General features: G+C 41.0%; 1 protein-coding gene across 3 annotated transcripts in view; it reads left to right on the top strand.

Moving 5' to 3' along the window:
• The window catches only part of hdac4 (histone deacetylase 4), a 215369-nt gene that overhangs the window by 157629 nt on the left and 44489 nt on the right, over positions 1-13251 (top strand). For all 3 annotated transcript variants that reach the window (XM_036569453.1, XM_036569446.1, XM_036569458.1), the window contains 5 exons: positions 2551-2757; positions 4001-4187; positions 6015-6148; positions 9048-9150; positions 11369-11415. In XM_036569453.1, the coding sequence (XP_036425346.1) occupies positions 2551-2757; positions 4001-4187; positions 6015-6148; positions 9048-9150; positions 11369-11415 (678 nt within the window). The remainder of the gene's footprint in view (positions 1-2550; positions 2758-4000; positions 4188-6014; positions 6149-9047; positions 9151-11368; positions 11416-13251) is intronic.

Here is a 13251-nt window from a genome sequence, read left to right as displayed (position 1 = left end):
GTCAATCAATAAATAAATAAATAAATAAATGTCTCCCTCATCTCTCTTTATTTCTCTTTTTCGTTTCTCTCTTATTTTGTGTTTCTCTCTCTCCTCTCTTCCTTTCTTTTTCCGTTTCTCCTCCATTCTCTCACTTTTGCTCTGTCTCTTTCTTTATTTTTCTCCCTTTCTTGGTGTTCTGTTCTCTCTCTCTCTCTCTCTCTCTCTCTCTCTCTCTCTCTCTCTCTCTCTCTCTCTGTGCTAGTATAAGTGTGTTGTACCAAATTTGTGTTAAATCATTTAAATTCCATGACCTGAAGGGGAGGTGTGACTCCAAATAGAAGCCCATCTCTCTGTCCCAGAGGGTCTGCGGCCTTCGTGGAGGCTCCTGAGCAAAAAAACATGGATGATTTTTCATTGTGCTGTACGTCGTAAAATGTCTTTTCCTCGGGTGAAGCTTTTCTATCTATCTATTTATTTATCTATCTCTCTGTGTCTCTCTTGCTCTCACACTCTCTGTCTCTCTGTGACGCAGTGTTTCATGCGTCTCTGGTGATGGTGGCTGGTGTTGTTAGCCGCTGCTTAGTCTCCAGGTCCGTGGACGACGCCCCCTCACAATTGCTATAGAAAAAAATGATATAGATTAGTGGTGTTCTTGGAAGCAGCATTCTGATCTGGGAGGGAACGAGGGGAGGCCCCTGCACTAAACATCGCTCTTCCTGGAAGTGGGCCTGTTTGCTCCCTCCTCGCTCTGCAGATGTTGGAGGAATGTAATACCTCCCTGGTATTTCCACTGTTTACGTACGGAGATAGAAACTGCAGCTCTGCGTTTTTAAGAGCCCTCACTGAGAGGATGAAAAAATGTTTAAATGAATGTTTTTGCCATGTTCCAGATGATGATCGCACATACCCTGTTTGCACATTTACTAGTGATTTATTAGTACTGTGTAGTACAGTCCTAGTATTGTTACATTGCTGATATAAAGGCTACATGTCAAGTGTATGTCAGGTGTTGTAACAACAATTTGTAGACTTTATATTAGAGATAATTATCTCATCTGCTCTCCTGCATGCATCTCCTCACTTTGAGACTCTGACTCTTTAATCTGTTTTGTTTTTCTGTGTTTTTCTACTTTTTTGGATGTGCAGCTGTTTAGTCATGGTGAATTTTTACTTTAAGGTAGAGAGAGAGAAAGTAAAAAGAGCAGGAGAGAGGGGAAAAGAAAGAAAAATGAAAATAGCAAAGCTTGTTTGGAAAACAGAGGACAGAGATGAGGCAATTGCTGAGCGCTCTGACGTCAATGATGTTCCCCTGGCTCTGAGCCAGGGGGCCGTGTTGTTGCCAGCTTTGGCTATGGCTGTGTGTGTGTGTGTGTGTGTGTGTGTCTGTGGCTGTGGCTGTGTGTGTGAGAGAGCGAGAGAGAGAGAGAGAGAGAGAGAGAGAGAGAGAGAGAGATTGCTGTGGCGACGGGCCGAACACAGCTGCTCAAGAAAGCAGACAGAGAGTGGAAGGTGAAGTGACTATGGAAGTCTTCTCTTCTCTTCTCTTCTCTTTTCTTCTCTTCTCTTCTCTTCTCTTCTCTTCTCCTGCCTTATCCTCAGTTTTCCTTTTCTCTCCTCTCTTTTCCAGTGCTCACGTCTTCATAGTTGATGGAGAAGTGACTATAGAAGTCTTCCCTTTTTTCCCTTTCTCTTCTCCTTTTTCATTTTGTATTCTCTTCTTTTCTCTTACTCTCCTGCCTTATCCACCCTTTTCCTTTTTGCTTTTATACTCCTCATTTTTCCAGTGCTCATCCCCTCAGTTCTCTTCTTCTCTTCTCTTCTCTTCTCTTCTCTTCTCTTCTCTTCTCTTCTCTTCTCTTCTCTTCTCTTCTCTTCTCTTCTCTTCTCTTCTCTTCCGTTCTCTTCTCTTCTCTCTGTGCTTTGCCTGTTGCTTCAGCTTGTTTCTCAGCACATGATCTCTGTGTATGTTATTGTGAGATCATATTGCTGCTCTGTGTCTGTAAGACTTTTTCTCATCGTTCTCTCTCTGTGGTGAGTTTCACCTTTTGGCTCTTCAGTAATAGATCCTGGCCAGGCTCAGTGAGGGAGCGGTCAGCTCTCATGGCCTCCTGACTCTTCAGCTCGCTGTATCACCACTGTTAATATGTTTACATCCCTTTGTAAATAAACACTCTTATGTTTTAAAGTGACAAAGACCAAGTCCTAACAAACCCTGTGAATGTAAATCTTGTTTGTCATTTTCCCTTTGTTTATACATTCGTTTAGACAAGAACAGCTGTAATACACTGTCTGGACTAGAGTGATTTATGTCTTTCATCAGAGGAAGAGAGGTTGAGGGGGGCGTAAGCAAAACTTATTAGTCTCATTATGTCACTATTCTTATAGAAATGAAATTGTAATATCAAAATAAGTATAAAAGTTATGTAACAATTTATAGATTAGATACCGTAACAGCATATAAATGTACATACTGTAGTCCCTTCTGAGTGAGTTATAGTATAGAGGATTGTAGTGGGAGTATAAGAGTGGTATACTGAAGTGTTAAGCTGCTGGTCTCTGCTTTGGTAGATGATGGCTAAGCCCAGTGAACCAAGCCGGCAGCACGAGAGTCACCCGGAAGAGACGGAGGAGGAGCTGAGAGAGCACCAGGCCATAATTGACCCGGCCGAGGGTCTGCCCCGAGGGGTCACCATCAAACAAGAGCCACCTGACGAACTGGAGGAGGAGCTACAGCAGAGAGAGAGGCAGGCTGAGCAAGAACTGCTCTTCAGACAGGTCAGAGCAAAAGAGGATACAGAAGTCATAAATATGACTACTTCTTATATGGCAATCAAAGTCATGTATTAAAGCGTAGGTGATAACCTGATTTGTTTGAAGCTCAGTCTTGTTTGAAGCGCTTTTTGCCATTTGCATGTGGACTACACTGTAAAAACAGTTTGTTGGCTTATGCTAAGAGCGATGCAGACACCCACACAGTCACGCTTGAACACACAAACACGCACACACGCATACACGCACGGTGTCATGTCTCAGCACACTCCCACTCGAGTGAGGGCAGTAGATTTGGCCGTGGGTGAATGGTGGGGGGGAGGAGAAGACGTTCATTAGAGTTTTAGGAGGTGTAGCCTTGTAGATATAGTATCACTCAAAAATTTGGATACACTTGATTAAATACATTATTTCTTTTTGATCAGCTGAACTGCTTGAGATTTCATGCAGAATTATATTTATTGATTTAAAAAAAAAAAAAAAAACTTTTAAATTTGTCAGGAGGTGACTTTTAAATTATGCCCAAAGAAGTGCAGTCCTATGCAAAAGTTTGGCTATCCCTGGTCAAATGACATGTTTTGCTGATTGTCTTACTGAAAATATATACACATTCTCTACTTGGTGCTTTTTCATGCCGTGTTACTGCTGAAGCTAACATATTAGGGAAAACATCGAAAACAATATATGACCTGTGCAAAAGTTCTGGCACATTTTATTTTTTTCCAATATGTTAAATATACAAAAACATGTCTTTTGTTCAAACTTTTGCATATGACAGTATGTAAATGAGTAAAGGGAAAAACTCCTGTATGAATAAGCATGCCCAAACGTTTGAAACTGTATATTTAGAAGGGAAATTCTCTTCTGAGGCATGAATTTATCCAATAGATTGACCTGTTGTCTTTTAGAGCTGATATAAGTAACTGGAAATTATGACTGCTTATGAATAATGAAAGAGAGATCTTGGAGTTCCTTCTTGAAAATCCGTTTGACTTTCAGTTTCAACCTATTATCTCTCACTAACTGTAAGAATTGTTTTGGGCCGATCATTTTACAAGTGTGTAGTCATTGCCACCTTGTGGCTGGTTTCTGTAACTGCAGAGTATTGTTGAGGAGCTGCACCTCGTTCTGAAGTTAGACTTTCTCGTTAGATGCCTTGAGCTTCTCTCTTTCAAACAGTTTCAACAGTTTTGTTTGAGTTATGGTATTCCGTGTGTTCATGTTCTTGTTTTCTGCGTGTCCTGAGCAGCAGGCTCTCCTGTTGGAGCAACAGAGGATCCATCAGCTGAGAAACTATCAGGCGTCGATGGAGGCTGCTGGCCTGTCTGTCACATTCCCTGGACATCGCCCCCTGTCCAGAGCGCAGTCGTCCCCGGCCTCGGCCACCTTCCCTATCGTGGTGCAGGAACCGCCGGCTAAACCACGGTTTACCACTGGTGAGTCCAGCTTTATTCTCACCATATATTATCACGTTACTGTGTTTGTTATTATTCGATCTGAAAAATCAGAACTAGAACCAGTCGTATTTTAATGCAGTGTTGGCTGTATTGAGCCTTTTCTGATTTCAGTTCTGTTGTCAAACATGGTTGTATTAGCTGCATGTAAAATATGAGCAAAATAGATTCGAACAATCAAGAATTTAAATATTTTGCTTGTTAGAGCAGTGTGATATATGAAAATAGAGCATTCAAGACACTGTAAAATGGTAATTTAAAAAAATTTAGGCCAGAATAAATAAAACATGAGTGTTCAGTGTGTTACATTATGTGCAAACCAAAAACTGAAAGAATTTTACTGTAATTGTTTAATCAGCAGCCTTGCATATTTTACCTAATCTGGACTGGATTTTACTTAAGCCGACGGTATACTTCAAACAAAAACAATGCATCGCAATAAAAAAGTGTGCTTGGCCAAAACAACGTGGTGTTTTGAGTTCATATGGTGCTATCCGAAACACCCCCCTGACTACGAATGGTCCAAGTCACATGGTTGCCTACATCACTGCACCGAATGAACCTCTAGCAGTGCTGAAAGTCCAAAAGTCATGCTCAGAGTTTTATTTAAGTATACTTGTGACAGCGTGCTTGATGGTAGTTTGATCTTGTTTAGTTCTTTTATTATTTAAATTATACTGCCAGCTTTATTGTAATAGAAATGTGCACTGCAAGTATAAATATCAGATTGGGCTGAGTAACTGCAGATACTCAGTAATAAAGGACTTTGGTTGCCCTCAGCACTTAATCTACACTTGCTGGATTGTGCCAAGTTGTGGTGATGGTTGAAAGCCTTTGTTGTTACTAAAAAACAAAGCCAGGTTGCAGAGTGTTCTGGTGTGGGTGTAAAACAAACCTGTGATGTACTGCGTCTAAAGTGAGCCTCCTACGACAACATAGCTTTCATTTTTCAGTGTTTTAGGGGGTTATTTATGTAGATCTCTTCTGGTTATTTGAACTGAAAGCTTTTACTGGCTTTATTTTTCATTGTTCGTGTTTGCTCAGATATACACATATAATACACCTCACTGTGGCCTTCACTTCAATGTGAATTACCTCCACTATATATATATATATATATATATATATATATATATATATATATATATATATATATATATATATATATATATCTGTGTGTGTGTGCGCGCTCATCTGGCTCTCGTAGCTGAGTGAAGAGCTCCAAAGAAACCTTCATCTCCACCTTTCTATTTGTTTGTGTGTATGAAAGACATAAAGACAGATGTCATTTAAAAAAAAAAGTTTCACATTTCTTTAGATGGCTGCCTTAAACTTTTTAATGTGACTAAAAAGTGGCTACTTCTGCTTTTTAATCAATTTTTCTCCTGTAATAATGTTGATTCTCTGTTCTGTCATAACATTTATTTTGATAAATAAAAATGTTCTCAAGCTGAAAATTTGTAGATTGTTTTTGTGACACAAATTGCCATTTTAAATAAGGAAATGTAAACATAGTAATATAGGAATCGAACCAACTGAGGGTTGTAACAGTCACAAAAAAAGATGCAAGTGCAGTTAATTCAGTACAGTAAATTCATTGTGAATGCTCCTTTATTACAGTGATAGGTAAACTATAGAACACAAAGCTTCAGTTCTCCATGCCGATCCATTTTACTGTGGCCAAAGTAACTAATCTTGAGGCACATATTAATTAGTTAAACATTGAACACATTATCAGTTTTCAGTAAATCCTTTCATTATCCAGACTGATGATGTTGATGATGAGTAAATATGAGTTTCTGTTCACAGGGCTGGTGTATGACACTCTAATGCAGAAGCACCAGTGTATGTGTGGTAACACCAACACCCACCCGGAGCACGCAGGCCGCATCCAGAGCATCTGGTCCAGACTGCAGGAGACCGGACTGCGCGGCAAGTGTGAGGTACCAAACACACCCGAAGTAAAACGCTAAAATTAGATGAATCAGTTCACAGATGAATACAGAGAGAAATCCAAGTATGTTCTAGAATAGTTAACTGACTTCAAATTCCTGATGGCAGCAGTGGCTGCAGTGTTTCTGAGCTCCAGAGGGCGCTGTGAAACCATCCACATTGCAACACATTCTGTTATTAAGGCTCTGAGTAAACTTGGGCTGCGGCCACTTCACATGAAGAGCACACCCAGGAGATGATTGAGTGTGCTTAGTGTATCAGAGAGACACACAGAGAGACTGACTGTTTATGGATTGCGCATCTACTCAGATTAGCAGAAGATGTTCCAGTTTTAGCTCTCCTTCTTCCACAGAAATCTATTCGGTATGTTTCGAAAGTCTGAATCAGACCCTAGATGAGCGCTTCAGCAGGGATTTCCCAAAGCAGTTTTTCTTTCCAGATCATTTAAGCCAAAAGTTGAAGTTGCTCCAAATAGAAATATGCACTAGCTCTAATCCTGTTGAACAGATCTGACTTTTGGGTTAAGCACACTGGACAGAAGCTGTACAAAGCACAGCTATACCACCTAGAATGCATCACAGTAAAAATAATAATAAAAAAAAAAAAACACTTTTTGGATGTAAATATTTCAGTGTCTGTCTCTCTTAATGTAAATTACAAACCGTGTCACCTACCAGTGATTTCTGTGGTCTCGTTCCAGGTTTAACTTCACACAGTAATAGGAAAATGCTGAGTAGTGCACGCTGGCACAGAAATTGAGTAGTGTTAGGAGTCAAGTGCCAGCAAACGCTGACACCAGATGTCAGTGGTAGTATGTGCAGCTGTATTAAAACAATGCTTTCAAATTTTTAGACGCTACACGGCACGTCCAGTGTGCTCTGGCCTTATCGCTATTGGGCCGATACTTGAAGAAATTGCTGGATAGGGTGTTGGAGAGAAAAAAAGAACAAATCTGATCAAATTCCATAAATCTAGCTTGAAGCATGACAGAATTGTTTTTAACACAACATAAAGGGAATTTTAAAAGGTCACATAATAACAGTAGCCACAGGTAACCTAACATTAGCTATTCATTACTCTTATGTTAGCTGTGTTACACTAAAAACACTTACACTTAAACTTACATAGTCTTATTTTGCACACTGATGTTTTTTTTATTATTATTCCTGAAAAAAAAATTATCCAAAAAAGTTACTTGTTTATGCTAGTAAGTTGTTAACAGTGTATTTTTTCCTGCTGTTTAGCACTCTGAGCATGATAATTTAAGAAGGCAATCTTATGTGAAGTGCTTCACTTACAAAATTGCTTATTTGTAGCTTTGAAAGAAAACAAAATCAGATCAGTATCAGCATATATTCAAGGGTTCAGTATCAGTATTAGTTTTGGAAAATTAAAAGTGGTACTGTGCCATCTGAAGTTATCTGACCGAATGGAGAAACTCATGTGAAATACCCCTCAATGCTGGTGTTATCAGCCTGGACACCTGCAGTGGTTCATTCTTCTGCTGTGGCATCATGCAGATCACTGTGACTAAGTCTGGAATGATGTCTAATGGCCCTAGCTGGATCTAATCTCTCCCACCTCAGCCCTCTCCTGCTCTATGCTCCATTGCGTCAGAGCTTTTAGAGCCAGTCGCATAGCTGCCGTCTCTGTTTTCCTACAAACAAACAAGTAAACAGGCACCGCAACAACAGCGAGTGTCTCTCTCTCTCTCTCTCTCTCTCTCTCTCTCTGCGTGGTATGGGAAGTGGGAGTAGTTAGCTCTTCTGTGAGATTGTTTATTGTTCTGCGCGATGGGAACACAGAATTGGGGCTCAATTAAAGGCAGTCATGACTCTAATACCCCCTAATCTACAGCAGGGGGGCCCTTAAAGAGAGTGGGGCCGTTTCAAGCTGCCGCCAGCCTCAGCCTGGGCCCCTGAGGGCCCCCTTTAACTGCCCCTCCTGTTAAATCTGAGAGTTAATACACCCTCCCCTGCTGCAGGTGTCACCTTAACTTCCATACACCACACACACACACACACACACTCACACTCACACAGGTGAGTGGCTCCTTCCTCAGTGGACCCCTGTGGCCTGGCTGGTTGCCATGGCGGCCCATTGCTGTTGAAGCAGGGAAAGCTCAGGTTATTGCAGAGCCGCAGTGGCAGCAGCTTCCCAACTCTGGCTTTCTTGCTCTGCAGCTGTAGCATACTCAGGAGGCTAGTAATCCTCCAAATGCTGAAACTCAATGCCCAGTGCTAACACCTACTGCAACCCTTAGGATGGACCTTAAAGGAGTAGTCTGGCAAAAGATCTAATTTACAGAATTTTCCTCTTACTCCAAACAGTGGATCAGTAAAGAAATGTGTCTAAAGTTTACTTTTTAGTTTTGCTGGAGCTGCAAGGTTAATGTAGCTAATAAGAGATGAAGCTTCTGCTCCAGTACTTAGCATCAGCTTAACTAATTCATCATTCACTTGCCTCAATCCACGTCAGTTTGTTAAAGAATCTCAAATACACTTTATATTGTTTCTGCCTTGCTGTTATCTATAAAATTGGCAAAATCTTGGGAAAAAGCGCTGCTGCTACTGCTATTTTTAGCTATGTAATGTACTTCTGTCCAATTGTTTTTCATAACAGCATGTCTCACAGTGTCAAACCACATAACTAGACATAAGTCTGTTTAAAATTACTCAATATCATGACACAGTTTGAAGCAAATGTGTAATTATTCAAGCACTCAGTTGGCATAATGTTAACCGGAGACTATAAGCTTCCGACATGCAGTGTCTGGACGACTGTATTTGTGGTAAAGAGATATTATAATTTGTTTTTTCATTCTTTTGTTTTGAGAGGAAAGGGGTGTACATCTCCTGACTATTTTCTCTGCTTCTGTTGTCTCTGCAGTGTATCCGGGGCAGGAAGGCCACATTGGAGGAGCTGCAGACGGTCCACTCTGAAGCCCATGTACTGCTCTACGGAACCAACCCACTGAGACCGAAACTAGACAGTAAGACACATGAACACCATGTGTTTTTAATATATTGTCACGACGTGGGATCGTGTATGTTCATCATATGTCCGAAAGTACCCAGACACCCCTTCTCGTTAGTGAATTCAGCTACTTTAAGATGCACCTATTGTTCACTTACATTTAAGTAATAGAGCACAAGAGGTACACTGTTCGAAATAAAGGTTCTGTGCAGGTACATTTTTCATTCATCAAAGAACAAACAATGTAAGTTTACCATCCAAGGTGCAACTGTGGTTTTAAGGCCCAAGTGTTTGCCCTAAATAAGTTTGTTGAAAAGTATGTATTTGTATCTTTTCATAACTTAATGTTTTAAAACAGAGCAATAAAATAAAAAGCCTGGAGACGAGACGGGGTGTGTGGAGTCAACACTGCTTAGAAAATATCATTTCAGTGGATTATGGTACAGATATGTTCCCTGACTAAAGGTACTGAGATGTACCCGTGAGGGTTCCACCCCAGTGACAAGAGGGGGACTGGCCCAGGGATAGTTTAGTACCTTTATTTCTGAGAGTGTAGTGTTTTATCACGAGTAACATCATAGCTGTGATTCTGTCGCAGACGAGAGCTGAAGGCGAGAACAGTCAGTCACCCCAACCGTGCTGTTAAACCCCTCTGGTGGTTCTGTTGCTGACTCTACCCTGTCTTTTTTGCTGAATTGCTTTCTGTTCAGCTCAGGCTAATTCCATTTTGTTTAGTTGCTTAGGTCAAACAGCAGGTTTGGAATCTAATGTTGTCCTGCTGACTCTTCTTCAGAATCTGACCAAACAGGCTGCAGGTCAAATATTACCCTATAGAATTTATCTAATGTGTCTAATGCATTTTCTGCTTTCAGATGTGCTAAAGTAGAAACACAGTAACAGCTACAGAGTAAAGCGAGTGGTTACTTAGCATTCGATGTTCGGCAGAATGATGTGCCATGCTTCTCAACCAATCAGATTGTATTGTTGGAATTAACTGTTAAATAACTGTTATAAATCCAGTATTTTGAGTTTTGTTTTGTTTTGTTTTGTTCAATTCAATTCCACTTCCTGCACAAACCCTGAACTATACCCCAGCACGTTAGCACAAGCTTTGAATGGCACACATCAAATCATAAAATACATACAATTTACACACAATTTGAGACTTTAAACTTGCCTAATTACCTGAACTCAACCTATCGATGTTTTTACATTTTTATCTGTCAGAACAAAACCTGATAAATGGTATCTTTTCAGAACAAGCAAAGAAAATTCTTATGTTTTAACGTAACAGACGTTTTAATATAAAAATAATTAATAATATTGAGACTGTATTCCAAGAAATTGTGAACTTTCTAGTGGTACATTTATCATGAAGCGTTCACACAATGATTTAGTCTTTCAGTTTTAGTATGACCTGAGAGCTGTGAATATAAAAGGTTTTATGATGTCACTCTCAGTGAGTGTGTGTGACCACTCACATTGTTTTTTTTCATCCTTTAATGATTCTAGTGTGTCTTGGCACTGTGTCTCTTGCCTTCAACTCACAATGCATGGGCCAATTCCCCCACCCCCACAGAAGCAGCAGTCCCACCTTTTTGCCTTTCATCAGCAGTGGCCATGATTTGAATCTGCCCCTGAGCTGTCCATCAAGGCCACCGCCACCTTTCTGCCCGGCACGCAGTTTTCCATGACTTCAGCCTGCCGTGCTTTCATTCAGCGATTAAACAGCGTTTCAACATTGTGCTTTCATTCAGCGATTAAACACACCCCACGCATGGTTTAACAGCAGGTCCTGTACTGCAGTTGACCCACACACATGCACGCATATGCACACTCACTCACTGGAGCTCGCCGATTCCACTCTCTTCAGCCCATACTGCTACTCTGAGTGCACCAGAGGCTTCATACAGCAGCTGAGAGAGAGAGAGATGCTTAACAGTGGTCAGAAAGTGTGCACTGGGACTTTACATTAGGCTTTTTTTGACTGGAGAGGAAGAGTGTGATGACAGTGGTTCAAGCGGGGAAAAAAAAGCTGTGAAATTTTGTTTTTTATGAGTGCTACAATCACGTTAACAGCACAAACATGATAAAATGAAAGAAAAATCAGATGTCTTAACATTTAAAGATTTCTCTCTCTCTCTCTCTCTCTCTCTCTCTCTCTCTCTCTCTCCCCCCCTCTCTCTCTCTCCCTCTCTCTCTCTCTCTCTCTCTCTCCCTCCCTCTCTCTCTAGGTTCTGTGACACCCATGTTTGTGAGGTTACCCTGTGGTGGTATTGGGGTAAGTTTTTCTCCCTCTTTTATTCTAGTGTGTAAATAATGGTGCTGTTTGTTCTCCTGCGAGCCCCCCTCCCCCAAAACTCCAGCGGCAACAAAAACTGTTGCTGTGCTTTCCGCCGAGCGGGTAATTGTGTCCAGATGTTTTCTATAAACAAGCTGTGTGCAGTGAATATGGGGGTGGTTGTGTGTGTGTGTGTGTGTGTGTGTGTGTGTGTGTGTGTGTGTGTGTGAGAGAGTGAGAGAGAGAGAGAGAGAGAGAGAGAGAGAGAGAGCGAGGGAGAGAGAGAAAGGGAGAACACTGTTAGGGGGGGTCTTTGCATTCTGAAATGCAGTGTGTGTGTTAAGAGAAGGTGTGTTGTGATTGGTCTAGACTCTGCATTTTGAATGTGTGTGATGAATGAATGATGGGATGGATGAATGGATGCACCAATGTATGAATGGACAAATGAATTAATGACTGGATGGATAGATGGATGATTGAATTGATGGAGGGATGAATGAATTGGTGGATGGATGAATGAATTGATGGGTGGACAGATGGACAAATAGATAAATTTATGACTGGATGAACGGATGAATGAGTTGATGATGGGATTGATTTGATGAATGAATGGACGGAAAGAATAAATGGATGGATGGAGGAATGAACTGATAGATGAACGGATTGATGGATGGATGGATGGATGGATGGATGGATGGATGGATGGATGGATGGCTTTGCAGTGCTGAGTGGACGGTGTTAGTATTGGACTGTAATTCATAATCTTGGTGATGTGTTTTATGGCTGATTCATCTTAAAAGTTGAGGAATTAAGTTTCTGTCTTCATTTTAACCTTTGAATACATGTAGTACAGACCAAATGACTGGAAGCTCTAACTTTGTAACAATTAGATATGAGAATAGTATTCAAAAGTAACTGATAGTAATATGTTTATGACAATAGAACAACAGGGATTGACTACATGTCTGCAGTATTATTGTACTGATTCTTCATTTGTTTTGCTCATATTCAGATACTTCTGAAGGCTCAGTGATCTAAATCATGTGTTAATGTGTCTAACGTGTTACATCAGTAGGACCTGGTCAGTGTAAGGCAAAGTAGAGCTGAACAATTTAGGGAAAATATCTAACTGCAATTTTTCAGACCAATATTGCAATTGCAGAGAAAATGCAGTAATGTTCTATAATATAAGCCCTGCTTTTAGGAACGAAACCTGCCCAGGTTTACCTGTGTAACACCAGTGGAATATTTTGGAAATAGTACATCTAGATGTCAGAACATGTCTGTGTGAGTGCGGCATGGTGGTGCTAGATGTATGAAGGTGAATGGTTGAGTGTGTGTGTGGGTGAGATATGGGGTAGGGGTGCAGGGTAACCCCCGTCAGCGCTGTTGTTTGCGGGTTGATGAATGGCAGGCTGCTGCAGGAGGTTTGGTGCTGCTTGGTGAGAAACAGAAGGTTTCTGGACTCTTTTATGGAAATGGAACAAAATTGTTGTCTTCCTGCGTCTCCACAGCGAGCCCCCGCTCCCAAAATTAGCCTGTCAGAGTCAGGAGAGACTGCCTTTCTTCATTCCAACACGCTCTACACTCACCCCCTCAAAACCCCCCTCCTCCCCCCGATCTCTGTCCGTTAAGAGCATTTTTCTCTCTCACACACATCACACACTTTTTATTGCCTGCGTTTGCTCAAACACACACATTCTCAATACATAGCCCTTTGCGCAACTAAGCTTGATCTGGTAGTCTCTCTCTCTCTCTCTCTCTCTCTCTCTCTCTCTCTCTCTCTCTCTCTCTCTTTTTCTCTTTTTCTCTTTTTCTCTTTCTCTCTCTCTCTCT

This window comes from Colossoma macropomum, unplaced genomic scaffold (genome assembly GCF_904425465.1).
Source record: "Colossoma macropomum unplaced genomic scaffold, Colossoma_macropomum, whole genome shotgun sequence".
Taxonomy (NCBI): domain Eukaryota; kingdom Metazoa; phylum Chordata; class Actinopteri; order Characiformes; family Serrasalmidae; genus Colossoma; species Colossoma macropomum.
The sequence above is the reverse complement of the archived record's forward strand: the minus strand, read 5'-3'. Positions and strand labels throughout refer to the sequence as shown.